Here is a 15,874-nt window from a genome sequence, read left to right on the forward strand (position 1 = left end):
GTGAGCTCTTGCCTAATTATGGTTTTAAACAACAGAGTCTAGCTATAAACCAAATGCGCCCCTCAGCTCCCCTGAACACTGGGTTTTGCTAAGTCAAACAGCAGTCCCAGGGTTACTAAGTTTCCTTTGAGGCAGTGAGAACGTAATGCTTTGGGTGGATGGCATTTGGTTGGCCTTTTTTTTTTTTTTTTAAAGATTTATTTATTCATGCATTTTATGTATGAGTGCTCTGTCTGTCTTCATCCATACCAGAAGAGTTGATCAGATCCCATTGCAGATGGTTGTGAGCCACCATGTGGTTGATGGGAATTGAACTCAGGACCTCTGGAAGAGCAGTCAAGTGCTCTTAACCACTGAGCCATCTCTCCAGCCTTGCCTGGCCTTTCTACGTGCAGATTTTCCTCAGTGACCCTTGCATACTCATTCCTGAGTGGGAACTCATGGAGAGTAGGTAGGACGTGGACTAGAAAGAGCCATTTGCATGCTGTAAAGTCTTCAGAATTATCCAAGCATTTGGCCCAGCCTTATTTTTCAATTGGTGTGTTCCATTCCATTAGCATAGAGAAGGCTATATGTGGTAGACAGCTTATGGTATCTGAGAAAAATTTCTCCAGATGAGGAGTCTGAGCCTTCCGAGTGTGTGTGTGTGGCATGTCTGTGTGTGGTGTGTGTGTGTGTGTGTGTGTGTGTGTGTGTTTTATTTTTATTTTTTTAAAGATAGGTTCTTAGCAAGGTGGTGGTGGCCATACCTTTAATCCCAGCACTTGGGAGGTGGATCTTTGAGTTCAAGGCTAGCCTGGTCTACAGAGTAAGTTCCAGAACAGCCAGGGCTACCCAGAGAAATTTTTTTTTAATTTATTCATATTACATCTCAGTTGTTAGCCCATCCCTTGTATCCTCCCATTCCTCCCTTCCTCCCACTTTCCCCCTACTCCCCTCCCCTCCCCTATGTCTGTGTCTGAGGGGGACCTCCTCCCCCTGTATATGCTCATAGGGTATCAAGTCTCTCCTTGGTGACCTATTATCTTTCTTCTGAGTGCCACCAGGCATCTCCATCCAAGGGACATGTTCAAATATGGAGCACCAGAGTTTGTGTGAAAGTTAGATCTCCTTCTCCACTCACCAGTGGAGAATGTCCTGTCCATCGGCTTGTCTGGGTAGGGGTTCGAGGTTTACTGCCTATTTTTTCCTTGGCTGTTGCCATAGTTTGCGGAGGACCCCAGGGCCTAGACTCGCCTGTAGTTTTCCAGGACCCGCTGGATCCTTCTATTTCCTCTTTCTCCCAGGCTTCTCATGCCTAAAGTCTCAATAGGATGACCTCCCCTCTTACCCACTATCCTGGTAGGTACAGTTTTTCATGGGGATGTACACCTTGGGCTAGTGTCTCGATATAAGTGAGTATATACCATTTAGCTCTTTTTGCTTCTGTGTGAACTCACTCATTATGACAATTTCTAGTTCAATCCATTTGTCCACAAATTTTGGAAATTCCTTGTTTTTAATAGCTGAGTAGTATTCCATAGTGTAAATGTACCACAGTTTCTTTATCCATTCTTCTATTGAGAGACACGTAGGTTGTTTCCAAGTTCTGGCTATTATGAATAAGGCAGCTGTGAACATGGTTGAACATATATCCCTGTTGTGTGGTAGTGCATCCTCTGGGTATATTCCAAGGAGTGGAATAGCTGGGTCTTGAGGAAGCCCTATTCCCATTTTTCTGAGAAAGCACCAGATAGCTTTCCAAAGTAGTTGTACTAGTTTGCATTCCCACCAGCAATGCAGGAGTGTTCCTCTTTCTCCACACCCTCGCCAGCATGCGGTGTCAGTTGAGTTATTGATCTTAGCTGTTCTGATGGGTGTAAGATGGAATCTCAGTGTCGTTTTGATTTGCATTTCTCTGATGACTAAGGAGGTTGAGCATTTCTTTAAGTGTTTCTCAGCCATTTGATATTCCTTACCCAGAGAAATTTCGTCTCAAACAAACAAACAAAACAACAGCAAAAACAGCATTGCAGGCCCGAGCCACCACGCTTGGCGCCCATCATGTCATTTATTTAATGAACAGTTCAGCTTTGGTTTTGGCTGATGCTCCATGGAATAATCACGGTTCTCTCCTTCTTGCCTGTAGCCGTTCAGCAACGGCTTAGTGACTGTGATGGTCCCTCAGCTGCGGAGGGAAAACAGCCTGCTCCTGTGGAACGTGTTTGACTTGAACACTCCCGTTCACACCTTTGTGGGCCATGACGACGTGGTCCTGGAGTTCCAGTGGAGGAGACAGAAGGAAGGTGAGTGAGGAAGGTGGCTGTCTGGTTTTCTTCTGCGCTCTGGTGGACAGCTGTACCAGTCATCTGGTGAGGAGGTAGCGGAACCAGAGGGCTATGTTTGGTCACACATGGATAAAGGCAGTGTGCAGTGTTTCCCTCTCCCCAGATCTCTTCTCCAGTGTCCATTGTAATGTCTCCTGCATGGAAGAGATCTGTTCCAGTAAGAGAGTGAGGGTTTTTTTGGTTTTGTTGTTGTTGTTGAATCATTTCAAGGGCCAAAGACTCTAGAAGCTTCTAGAGTCAAGCTATGACAATAGCAGTTTTCATCACGTGAGTGAGGCACACCTTTAATCCCAGCACTCAGGAAGCAGAGACAAGAGTTGTTCCAGGCTAGCCTGATCTACAGAGCCAGTCTCAGGACATCTAGGGCTACACAGAGAAACCCTGTCTCAAAAACAAACAACAACCAAAAAACACCCAACAATCCCCTCTAAAATAGTTAAAAAAAAAAAAAAAAACCAAACCAAACAAAAATAAAACCCCCAAGAAGCCCTAACAAACCAATAACAAATCTCTTCCTCTCTTACTTCTCTGTCTGTTTATTGATTGATTGGTGCTGGAGATCAAATCTAGGACCTTATACTTGCTGCTGAACTGTGTGTGCCCCAGTTTGTGAATTCTTAAAGCTAGTGTAGATTTGCCTTGTTTTTGAACCTTCCATAAATTTAATTCTTCTGGATGTATTTTTAAATTTGACCTTCTTCCTGACCTACGGTTGCTCTGGTGCAGTGGCACTGCCATGTCTCCTCAAGTCAGCTCTCATTGGACTGCCTTAGGCTTCGGCTTTGGCTTTGGTTTTCACTGTGGGAAAGGATCAGCATGTGGTAGCTAAGGGTAAAGGATACCTGTGGAAGGAGCCAGAGGGGTCAAAAGGGTTAAAAGGGTAGATGTTGCTGAAAGATCACAATGCAGAGCAAGGAGAAAAAAAAGTTAATTGAAGGGCTGGAGAGATGGCTCAGTGGTTAAGAGCACTGTCTGCTCTTCCAAAGGACCCAGGCTCAATTCCCAGCACCCACATGGCAGTTTACAGCTTACAACTGTCTGTAACTCCAATTTCAAGGGATCTGACAACCTCACACCAATACACATAAAAGAACATAATTTTAAAAAATTTAATTGAACAAAAAGGAAGCTGTTTGATCATTAAGAGAAAAATTCTAAAGCAGACTGAGGCTAGAAGCCAGATACCTAGGTAGTAAAAGTGAGGCAGCAGGAACTGGGCTTGCTGCTTCCAGGACAAGGAGTGGGATGGGCAGTTGTGACGGCAGGAAGAAGAGGCTAGAAAGGAAGTCAGTTGGAGAGCAAGGCCCTCAGGAATGAGTGCGGATGGCATGGAAGCTGCAGGTGGAGGCCCTTAGGTACCCATCCGTTTTCCTCAAAGCCAGTGGCAGTGAGGATAGATACAGGGTCAAAGCTTTGATGACCAGGAACCTGAGACTGATCGTGGAACTCAGTAGCGATTCAGAAGGTTGCCCTCTGGTTAGCTGTGCCTCAGGAGCTATTAAAACACCGGGAGAAAACTGCTGGGTGGAGGTGACAGAGAAGGGACCTGTAAAGAAGAGAACTCGCCCTTGGCCCAAGCCCACTTACCTTGCTATCATGTTGTCTGTTGTCTCAGTTTCCCCACACACAAAATGAGGGAATTAGGTGAAATTTACTCTAAATTCTTTGTTGTCCGAAGATGGCCACGGAGGAGAGTCTACATGCTCTGTAGATACCCTCATTTTTTATAAGCTGTTTCATGAAGCACCCTAAGCTTCCTTGGACTAAATCCAATATCTAAAAAAATATGATTCAGATAATTCAGAGGACTAAAAGGTTGATTATTGACTTTATAAAGGCCCTTTATCAAAATAAAGTTTTGAATAGTGAGATGCCATGATGCATAGAAAACAATTTATTCTTACAGAAAAATTACGTTCATACCAGTTTCTTGGGAGCATGTTTGCGGAGGCGAATATTTAGGTGACACTCGAGTCTTAGCATCACTCTCTATCTGCTAATTTGCCAATTATTATTTTACTTCATTTACGTTTCTGCTCTCATGGGACTTCTCCAGGGAGTCAAAGCCAAAAACAGCTCTCTCATTAGTCTCTGGTGTTATTTTTTCATGCTACTTATCACCAGTATTTTACTTTATTTATTTATTTAATTTATTATTATTATTATTATTTTGAGACACGGTTTCTCTGTGTAGCCTTGGCTGTCCTGGACTCACTTTGTAGACCAGGCTGGCCTTGAACTCACAGTGATCCGCCTGCTTCTGCCTCCTGGGTGCTAGGATTAAAGGAATGCGCCACCACACCTGGCTATCACCAGTATTTTATTCCATATTTCTTGTCTTTTTCCACCATTGGAATGTGAGCTTCATAAAGATAGGCAATTCTATTCGTGCTACTGTTCTGGGGCCTTAGTGGGTACCTGCTGTAGAATCGGATGTTCAATAACTATTTGTTGGATGTGTATACATATGAGTGAGGGAGTGAGGGAGTGAGTGAATTGTACTTCCATTGCTGCCTATAACAAAATAGATGTCAAATCCAGAAGATTAAAAAAAAATTATTGATTCTTTGTGAGTTTCACATCATGCATCCCAGCCCTACTCATTTCCCCATCTTTTCATATCTGCTCTCTGCCCTTGCAACCTCCTGTCCAAAATAAAAAACCCACAGACAAAACAAAACAAAGCCTAGAAAACATCTCCTCATGGAAGCTGTCGTGTGTCTCGCTGTGCCCCACAGTATACTCCTCTGTCCACACATCTTCACTTGCAAATGTCCATTGCAACAAGTCATTGGTCTGGATCAAGGTGTCTGGTGTCTGCGACACCAATATTAGCTAAGTGTTTTCTTTAAGATTTTTCTTTGATGATCTCTAGGGTCCAAGGACTACCAGCTGGTCACATGGTCCCGGGATCAGACGTTGAGAATGTGGCGAGTGGATTACCAAATGCAAAGGGTATGTATTCAGTGCTATCGTAGAGCAATATTAAGTGGATGCACTAGAAATTTAACCAAAAGCTACAAGAAATTAGAGAACATATGCTGACATTTAGCCCTGATGTCCTGTGTAAGCCACACTGGCTTAGAGGTTATTAAGAGCCAAAGTATTCTGCGCTTTAAGGCTAAAGACCATTTTCCCCTCTTAGTATGAGACAGGATGGCTGCCATAGTGAGCCCGGACTCACTTTGTAGACCAGGCTGGCCTTGAACTCAGCAGTCCACCTGCCTCTGCCTCCCCAGTGCTGGGATTAAAGGCGTGCGCTACCACCCCCCTGCGGCTCAGCCTTCCGTTTCTTTCTCTTCTCAATGCAATGGGTTGAGAAGCCGGCCCTTTGCTCTGCAGATGTTCAGAGCCCGTCAGCCATCAGCACCACCTTCCCTACGAAGCTCCTTCCAGGGCTTTTATATACGAGCATTTGTTTCTTACACCTGGTGTGTCGCTCTGAACTATCATGGGACAGTCTCCTTCTCATCCAGTGGCTGAGTCGTCTGATGGTGAGAACCATGGCTCACTGGTGTTTCATACCCAACAGAGTTTCTCACAGCAGCTGCCCCAGGACTGATGGGAAGTGCTGGGTGAAATTCAAAGCACTGCTTGGTCTAAAGTCATCTGAACATTTTCCTTAAGTCCTATTATCTTATCACCTTTTAAATGTGTTTTTTTTCTAGAATGTACCATTTGATCCAAATGCTTGAGGTTATGATGGTAATTTTGTTTGTGAGTTAGTTGCATAATTCTATAAAGACTTGGAATTTAAGTTGATTTTCCTCTCAGCATTTTTACTCTGATTATGATGTTTCCATGTCTAAAATGCGGCAATAGAGTCTGTTATCCTTTTTAATTACCCAAGAAATGTTGGTGATGGGTAAAACCTATTTTGATACCAGTTCTTAGCTGATACATCTCTGACCTTTATGACTCCCATTTTTAAGACAGAACTCTTTTTTTTTTTAATTTTTTATTTAATTTTAATTTATGTGCATTGGTGTGAGGGTGTCAGATCTTGGAGTTACAGACAGTTGTGAGCTGCCATGTGGGTGCTGGGAATTGAACCAGGGACCTTTGGAAGAGCAGACAGTGCTCTTAACCACTGAGCCAACTCTCCAGCCCAAGACAGAACTCTTTAGCCAGCCACAGTGACCGTTTCTGTTGCTTCTCTAGCCCTAAGCCTTTATCCTTATGCTTGGTTTGGGTTTTGGTGCTGCTGTCAATCAGACCCAGGGCCTTAGGCATGCTAGGCAAGCGCTTTAACACTGAGCAGCATTCTCTGCACCATCCCCCGCCTTTGCTTCCAGCTCTGTGCCAATGACATACTGGACGGTGTTGATGAGTTCATCGAGAGCATTTCTCTTCTTCCGGAACCAGAGAAGACCCTACACACTCAAGACACAGATCACCAGCCCAACTCAAGCCACGGAGAGGAAGATGGTAATGTTACTGATGTCCTAGGTGAGGGGCTTACTGTGCATTCCAGAGGTACGTGGCAGATTCCTCGGAACTGACACATTTCCTAAAACATGCCCAATATTGTCTCTCCTGGCAGCCATAAGGGAGGATCCTCCCAGCAGTTTGCTGGAAGAGAGGAAGTCAGATCAACTAGGCCTGCCTCAGACTCTTCAGCAGGAGTTCTCCTTGATCAACGTGCAAATCCGGAATGTCAATGTGGAGGTCAGTCAGAGTGATGCGCCACTCGGCCTTCATGCTTGCGATGCAATGTGCGGCAGGATGGCGATATGTCTGTGGGGGCTGCAGTGAGAGGCAGTTGTGAGCCGCCTAACACAGATGCTGGGAGCTGAACTTTGACCCCATGGGAAGACAGGAAGCATGTTTAACTGCTGCGCCATCTCTCTGGCTCCAGGCTTCTTTTTTAATTACTAAGTTTTCGAAAGAAATAGATATCTCACAAATGCAGACATTTTGTGAAGCTCATGCAGGCTAGATCTTCTTAAGCCCCTTTTTTCACTGTGTGACAGGATCACGGGGGAGGTGAATGGCAAAGCTGAATCTGGAGGCGCCTAAATCCCCACGTTACTCTATTGTGCACGTCCACCTTCCTTTGCGATCTAGTTTCCTCTGAGGCAAATTCAGACTAAGATGGTGACGAAGCCTCTTGCTTCACTTAGTGCTTGGACATGGCTGGACCCGCAGGCTGTTCTTCTGTGACAGGGTCCTCAGGAGGATGTGGGCCTGCAGAGGAGAGCTAAGGGAGACATACATCTGGGAGCGGGAGGTTTTGCATAAGGAGCTGTGCCTTATGCCAAGCAAACTTATTAAGAAGTAGAGCATCTTATATAAAGGAGACATGGGACGAAGTCAGGAGAAGCTGTCCTACCATGGGACAAAGTCAGCAAGACGCTAAGCAAGCAGAGTTGCATAAAGGGACACAGGGCATCACAAGTACATCACAAGTACATCACAGGCTGACCACCCAGAGTTGTTATTGACTCAGGTTACATCTTTAAACTTCTCGCTTTATTTTTTGTTGTCGCAAAGTAAGCATGCAAGTTTTTAGTCAACATTGCAGTTTTGAGTTGCTTTTTAAAAATAATTTATTTTTATTTTTATTTTATGTGCATTAGTATTTTGCCTGCATGTATGTCTGTGTGAGAGTGTCATCTCTTAGAGTTACAGACAGTTGTGAGCTGCTATGTGGGTGCTGGGAACTCTGGAAGAGCAGTCAGTGCTCTTAACTGACTGTAGCCCCTTGAGTTTCTTTATTTCTTTTTAGTTTTTTATCAGGGTTTCTCTGTGTAGCCTTGGCTGTCCTGAACTCACTTTGTAGACCAGGCTGGCCTCGAACTCACAGCGATCCGCCTGCCTCTGCCTCCCGAGTGCTGGGATTAAAGGCGTGCGCTACCACATTCGGCTTGAGTTGCTTTTTTAAAGGTAAACTATTTTGAGTTTGGGGCCAGAGAGAAAGATCTCTGGTTAAGAGCACTCACTGTTCTTCCAGAGGTTCTGGGTTCTGTTTCAGCACCCACAAATTGGCTCACAACCTTTTGTAACTCCAGTTCCAGGGAATCCAATGCCCTCTTCTGCCCTTTGAAGGTACCAGGCACATAGGTGGTATACCAACATACCTATATGTATAAAATTAAAAAAAAAAATATATATATATATATATGAAAATTTTAAACCAGTACTAAAACTTAAAAGTCCATTTTCAAAATGAATTCTCCTTTACATTCACTTGTTTTTATGGGCACCTTCCCTTTCCTTGCTTACTAGGACCATGAGCATTTGTATTCACTGTTAAACTCTAGCTGTATCTTGCTGAGGGCGTGACTTGGGGGCAGAGTACTTGTCTTTCATGTTCAAGGCTCTGGGGTCAAGGCTCAGCACTACAAATAAAACACAGCACAATACAATAAGGTAAACGCTTTGCTTCTGAGACCCTTTGCTGTTTGTCTCCAAAGTACCTTGCACTTGTGCCTTGCAGATGGACGCTGCAGACCGGAGCTGCACCGTGTCTGTGCACTGTAGCAACCACCGAGTCAAGATGCTGGTGACCTTCCCAGCACAGTACCCCAACAACGCTGCTCCCTCTTTCCAGTTCATTAACCCTACCACTATCACGTCTGCCGTGAAGGCCAAGCTGCTGAAGGTATGGCTGTACAGAGGCTTGGTGAGGTCGAATACACGCCTGGATCAGTTGGATTTAAAAGTTTCCCGAACGCTGCAGTATCTGCTGCACCACTGCTGTCCAGGCCTCCCACTTGGTGCAGGCAGCAGTAGGCTAGCGGTTCTTTCTCCTTTTTCTTTTTTTCTTTTGTTTTCTGCGACAGGGCTTCTTGTGTAGCCCTGGCCATCCTGGAACTTGATCTGTAGACCAGGCTGGCCTTGACCTCAGAGATTCAACTATAGGGAGGGGTTCTTAACCTGCTTTTTATAAGGAGTGGGTATGAATGTCCTTTGAAAATCTAATAACCCTCCGTGCGTAATGGGGCATGCCAGCACTCGGGAGGCAGAGGCAGGTGGATCTCTGTGAGTTCAAGGCCCGCCTGGTCTACAAAGAGAGTCTAGGACAGCCAAGGCTCTATGTAACCCAGGGGGGAAAAAAAAGAAGAAAATACAATAACATCCGTTGACCTTTTTTCAGAAAATGTTTACAAATATTGGATATGAAGTATTTCATAAATATGTATGAAAATGAACTATGAGTAATATGCTTGCCAATTTAGAGCTTTGCCTTAGTCTGAGATTAAGAACTCTGCAAGGAGCTGGGCATGGTGGTACACGCCTTCAATCCCAGCACTTGGGAGGCAGAGGCAGGTGGATCACTGTGAGTGTGAAGCTAGCCTGGACTACAGAGCGAATCCAGGACAGCCAAGGCTACACAGAGAAACCCTGTCTCGGAAAAAAACAAACAAAAAACCAAAAACCAACCAACCAAACAAACCAAAAAGAACTCTGCAAGGTAGTTTCGTTATCTAGAAAGAATATATCCTGCTTCCAGGCAAGATGTATTTTGAATTATGTTTGATAATTAGAAAAAAAATATATGTATAGTGATTTTAAAATCTCAGAAAAGGAACCCTATGGGCTCAGAAACTATGTGTAAAATAATTTTAAGATAAATTAATTTTAATAGTACTTTTATTTAGCCCAGCCCATCTGAAATATTATCATGTCAATAATTAGTGAAAATGAGCCAGACAGTACAGTCCTGTAATCCAGGCACCTGGAGTGGGAGCCAGGAGTTCAAGGTCATCTTAAGGCTACATAGGTTTGAGGCCAGCCTGGGATACATGAGACCCTGAGTCAACCCCCAAAATGAGTTATTTTTACACTTTTCATTTTTTATATCAAGCCTTTTATACAGCTGTGAATTTTTTTGGGGGGAGGGTGCAGTGTAGCCTTGGCTGTCCTGGAACTCGCTCTGTAGTCCAGGCTGGTCTTGAACTCATGGAGATATACCTGCCTCTGCCTCCCAAGGGCTGGGATTAAAGGCGTGTGCCACTACCGCCCGGCACTGCTGTGAATTCTATACTTGCTGCAGCTGTGAGTTTGGAGGGAGCACATTTCCCGTGCTCCACGCAGGTGGTGACAGCAGTGGTCCAGCTCATGGGCCTGTCTTAACGTGGGTGTCAGTTCATATATCCAGCATGTACCTTAAATGGCAGGAGTGCCTTAAATGGCAGGAGTTTTAGTGGATAAAAATATAATGATACGTTACAGCTTTTGCTGAAATTTTTGCCCTGGCTTATATACTCTGAGCAGTTTTCCCTCCAGCACAGTGATCATGTTTCTGTTATGGTGAGATTTCTCATGTGTGGAAGCAAAGTTGTAGAAGTAACGAGAAAGAAAGAGTAGCCATTCTATTCTGTCTAAGGCTGAGGAAAGTTCTTCCCTTGAGCCCCTATGGGGACCAATAGAAGCCTCAGTCAGGCCTGGCCGTATCATCCTGGTGCCAGGCACTTTGCAGAATGAAGCCAAGCAAGAAACATACGGATACGTGATTCTCTTCCTGATGGAGTGTTGGGTCTTTTCCAGATCCTAAAGGACACCTCGCTGCAGAAAGTGAAACGCAACCAGAGCTGTTTGGAGCCCTGCCTGCGCCAGCTCGTCTCGTGCCTTGAGTCTTTCGTGGTGGGAACCGTGAACTTGTTGAGCCAGCCCCGTGCTTTTGTGCCTTGTCCTTTATCCCCAGACCCCGGCTCCCTTTGGTTCTGTCCCATTGTTTTGTAATCCAGCTTAACTGTAGGCCGTGGGTTCCAGTGTGCTTCTCTTTGATTTCAGAACCAAGAGGACAGCGCTTCTAGCAACCCATTTGCACTCCCAAACTCTGTCACGCCACCCTTACCGACATTTGCACGGGTGACCACTGCCTACGGCTCCTACCAGGATGCCAATGTTCCCTTTCCTAGGACCTCTGGGGCCAGGTTCTGTGGAGCAGGTCGGTCTCTTTGTTGTTCTTTGACTCTTAACTCTGATGGAGCGTAGCTAAGAAAGGCTTCTGTTCTGCATAATTATGAGGAAATGTTAGTTTTTAACTTTTCAAGAACTCAAAACAACATACGGTGTAATGCTAAATTGGTGTCTGTGAACATAGCCAGGAATGTTTACCAGAGGCCTGGAGAGATGGTGCAGCTGTACAGAGCACTTGCTGCTCTTCCAGGGGACTCAGGGTCAGTTCCAGCACCCATGTCCAGCAGCTCACAGCCACTTGAACCTCCAGCTCCAGGAGATCTGGCATTCTCTTCGGGCCTCAACCGGCAGCTGGACACACAGTAGCATACACACACACACACACACACACACACACACACACACACACACACACACACACACACAAAGAGAAACATAAGTAAACTAAATCTCTGTAAAAACGAATGTTTGCCACAATTGAAGCCTTAACTGTTTAGTTCTGATGATCCTGAATTTGCATCTACTTAGATCCCCGATTCTTTCACCTCCCCTGGGTCTTGTCAACGCTCACCTTTGTTCACTTTAAGGGTCGGTATAGTCAGAAGCCTTGGGAACCTATGGAGATGTGCCTCAGGTTTACTGAAATAGAGAAAAAACCCTGCCTGACTGGTGGTAATGCTTAGCTTGTGCCCAATTCAACCTGGTGACTGGTGCCACCAGAAAATATATATTCTTAAAGTACGGTTGCTAATTCAGACACTGAGGCTCGTGCCTTAATCCCAGTACTTAGCGTGCTGAACTGGCGGCTTTCTGAGTTCTGGTCCAGCTTACCCTCAAAGAACAAAAGACCTCCGGGCCCTGCTGTAGGCGTTCTCGTGTCAAACTCACTGCCAGCCCCGTGCTCACGTGTCTCCTCTGTCAGGTTACCTGGTGTACTTCACAAGGCCCATGACGATGCATCGAGCGGTGTCTCCAGCAGAGCCCACTCCCAGGTGAGTCTGGGAGACACAGCAGGGGGCTGCAGCGTTCCGGGTTTCTCTCTGCAAAGTTCATTTTAGTTCTTCAGTGAGATTTTTCGTATTAAGATTCCTTCTTCAAAGACCAAGTTTCCTTAACTCATTTCTACTGTATGGTTAATCTCAAAGTCCCTGGAAGACAGCTTAACAAAGGTGGCTGTGGAGGCAAGTTTGGGCTGGGATGTAAGCCTGGTGCCTGTGCTTGTACAGAACATGCACGGGGCCTCCGTCCCATCCCTGGACTAGGAGGGGAAGAGGGAATTTTTTAAAAGTGTATTTTACTCCTATTACTAAACTTCTACTTAATTTTATTATTTAATATTATTCTGAAAGTAGAAATATCATCTATAGTCAAACAACACTAGCAGGCCACTTCTAAAATCAGGATGTGTAATTTTTCCAATTTTGTGTTGGAAAAACCTAAACTGCACTAAAGTTTTAAATTAAAATGCAAGTACCCTTTCTCTTTCTCCGTGTGCTGGGAGAGCCACAGCTGCACCAGAGCAGGGTCCTGCCCTGGACACTGTTTGTTTGTGCTGCTTCTCTAATGGACAAGCTAGTGGACAGAAGGGTGGAAACTTTACAGCCACATTAGCTGGGTCTGCATTTTGGCCCAATGGTTCTTTGACTGGACAATTTCTCTAAACCCCTGTAGTCTTTTTAGGAGTCACATGGGAATATCTTTAGTTGCCAGGTGAGTTAAATCACTGGTCCCTGAAAAGACAATGAGAAGTGTGCAGGCTGCATGTTGTGAAGACTTCTCTCTGGCATCCTAAATGTTGACACTGTACAGTAGACTTCTGGGTCTCTGGTGACCAAGGTAACTTGGAAACCATCCTGCTAGAAACACAGTGCTGCGTGCACTGTGCTGAGAAGACTGCGCACCAGGCTGGCAGGATGGCTCAGTGGGTAAAGGCACTTGCTAGTGGCGACCTGAGTGTGATGCAGGGACACCCACAGGGCGGGAGGAGAGTACTCATTCCCTCAAGGTGTCTTCTGACCTACACACACAGAGACACACACACACACACACACACACACACACACACACACACACACACACACACGGCTTATGTCCCTCCTCCCAGAAAATATAATCAATGTTTTTAAAAGAGAGGATTGAATCCCACGGGTGAGTAGGCGCCTTTGCTTGAGAGGGAGGTCGCTGGGTTCTGTACTAGTCCAAGCAGACGAAACCTTGATGCATAAGAACTGAGGTTAAATACCGAGGGCTGACACCTGCTCGCCAAGGGAAACCTTGACTTGACAGCACATGTTCTATGGGGCCATTTTCCAGCCAGCGGTCTTTCACTGAACTCTACTGCTCAGTGACCAGCACTTGGAGCAAGATCCAAAGCACTGTCCTCACCCATAAAAGCTCCTGGTCTCTTTGCCAAGCCCCAGAGGAGACCGGTGTCCTGACGTCTGCCACCCTTGTTTAGTTTGGTCTATTTTTAAACTTCATTGAATTAGAATCACGCAGCATGAACTGTTGTACGCCTGGCTTACTTTGTTCAACTTAACGTTATTGAACTTGATATGAGTGGCTCCATGGATCAATAATTGCACTGTATGACCATAACTCAGGGTAATTCATTCTTGGCTCATTTCCTGTTTGGGGCTGTTAAGAAAACAAAATATACACTTTTTTTTCTTTTCTTCCTCTTCCTCTTTTTTTTAAAAATAGACATACTAATTTCTTAGCCCAAAGAGTAGCACTGCCAAGTCACAGGACAGGCATGTGTTTAGCTTTGAGACCTTTTGTGCTCAGTGGTGAGGGCATTTTGTCGTCCTCTGCACAGGCTCAGGACACTGCTTGCTGCACATCTCTCTGTATTACCACTCTGCTCGAAGTCTGTCACCATAGTGGGTGGGAAAGATTATCTTGTTGCTTTAATTTGCATTCCAACAGTGATGACTAATGATGTGAGCAGCTTTGTGTGCTTAGTGACCATTTGGGTGTCTCTGTTTTGTGATGTGCCCGTTCAAGTCTTTTGTGTTACTTACTTGTGGGAGCTATCTATCTTGATTGCAGATCTTTTCGCTCCTAATCTATGGCTGGTTTTTCTCCCTCCTTAATAATATTCAGTGAACATAGTTTTCAATTTTGATGCTGTCTAATTCATCACTTTTTAATTTTATGGTTAGTGGTTTTTGCATTGTATCAAAAAGAAAAAGAAAAAGAAAACCCTCAATTTACATCAAGGTCACAAAAATGCCACTCTGTATCTGCTCCTGAGAGCTGGTAAATTCCTTGCTTAAGGTCGTTGGTCCATTTCAGTCTCTTTGGTGTTTATGGTGTGAGGTAAGGGTGAACATTTGTTTTACTTAATAGCAATGAACACTTGTTCTAGCACCGGTTATGCAGCCTGCCTCGCTTTGTGGATGAACGTGGGGCGTCTTTTTCTGCACCTTAGTTATTCTTTTGGTCTAGTCGTCTCCCCCAGGTCTCATCCCTCAGAGTGTGACTTCTGTGGTAAGTGATGAAGCTGGTGGTGTTAGCTTCTCAGAGGTTTTCTTTGGAGTTTTTGTTGGCTATTCTAGGCCTTTGCCCCTCCATAAAATGATGGGGCTGCCATGAGGGTACTGGGAATTGAACCTGCGTCCTTTGGAAGAGCAGACAGTGCTCTTAACCACTGAGCCATCTCTCCAGCCCCAAAATCTGATGTTTTAACGGTGGAGAATTTTGTCATTTCCTGGTATGGTGTGTCTTTCCTTTTTTTTTTTAAGATTTATTTATTTATTTATTTATTTATTTATTTATTTATTATACAGCATCTGCCTGCGTCTGTGCCTGCAGGCCAGAAGAGGGCACCAGATCTCATTATAGATGGCTGTGAACCACCATGTGGTTGCTGGGAACTGAGCTCAGGACCTTTGGAAGAACAGTGTGCTCTTAGCCTCTGAGCCGTCTCTCCAGCCCTGCGTCTTTTCATTTTTATGAATCTTCTTTAATGACTCTTAGAAGTATTTTCTGTGTTCTTTCTTTCTTTCTTTTTTTGTTTGTTTGTTTTGTTTTGTTTTTCGAGGCAGGGTTTCTCTGTGTAGCCTTGGCTGCCCTAGACAGGGCTTCCCTCAATTGCTCAGACTTCCCTGATTTTTTTTCAGTGATTTTTACATTTATGTATGCATGCGTGTGCATGTGTGTATGTACATATGTGTGTGCGTGCATGTCTTTACCAGCTGTGTCATCTTGTGATCTTCAAGTGATTAATTCTTGTATCTGAGAACACATTAGAGTTTTGTAGATGAGCCTTGTACCTAAAGCCAATAATTAGGTTTAGTAGTTTGAAAAGTCCTCTGAATTTTCTGTGTATACAATCATAAAAGAGTCTGTGCTTCTGCAGACTGCACTTTCCAGCTTTGTTGTTTTTGTTTCTTTGTCAGAATTCCTCTTTCTTTCCCATGTCCGTGTTCTGGTTTCATCAAGGAGTAAGAATATACTCGGCATAGATGGTACATCCAGTAAGGATGCTTCCCAATTCAACCACAGGTCTCTCTCAGCCCTATCTGCTTACCATACTGGCTTGATCGCTCCGATGAAGATCCGCACCGAGGCACCTGGGAACCTGCGTTTGTACAGCGGGAGCCCAACTCGCAGTGAGAAAGAGCAGGTCTCCATCAGCTCCTTCTACTACAAGGAACGGGTAAGTGTCTGAGCCG

At 44.8% G+C, this 15,874-nt stretch overlaps 1 protein-coding gene across 7 annotated transcripts in view; it reads left to right on the top strand.

Annotated features, from left to right (window-relative positions):
- Positions 1-15,874, top strand: part of WDR59 (WD repeat domain 59) — a 72,819-nt gene that overhangs the window by 29,825 nt on the left and 27,120 nt on the right. For 5 of the 7 annotated variants that reach the window (XR_014774442.1, XM_084756653.1, XM_084756652.1 and 2 more), the window contains 9 exons: positions 2,129-2,285; positions 5,203-5,282; positions 6,623-6,776; positions 6,871-6,995; positions 8,767-8,931; positions 10,821-10,916; positions 11,067-11,223; positions 12,118-12,187; positions 15,705-15,858. Coding sequence is in view for 6 of the 7 variants with exons in the window: in XM_084756653.1 (XP_084612779.1) it covers positions 2,129-2,285; positions 5,203-5,282; positions 6,623-6,776; positions 6,871-6,995; positions 8,767-8,931; positions 10,821-10,916; positions 11,067-11,223; positions 12,118-12,187; positions 15,705-15,858 (1,158 nt within the window). In the remaining variant the exon portion in view is untranslated. The remainder of the gene's footprint in view (positions 1-2,128; positions 2,286-5,202; positions 5,283-6,622; positions 6,777-6,870; positions 6,996-8,766; positions 8,932-10,820; positions 10,917-11,066; positions 11,224-12,117; positions 12,188-15,704; positions 15,859-15,874) is intronic. The other 2 variants (XM_084756649.1, XM_084756651.1) reach the window with 1 other exon arrangement.

This window comes from Acomys minous, assembly GCF_964271855.1.
Source record: "Acomys minous genome assembly, chromosome: 14".
In the NCBI taxonomy this organism is placed as follows: domain Eukaryota; kingdom Metazoa; phylum Chordata; class Mammalia; order Rodentia; family Muridae; genus Acomys; species Acomys minous.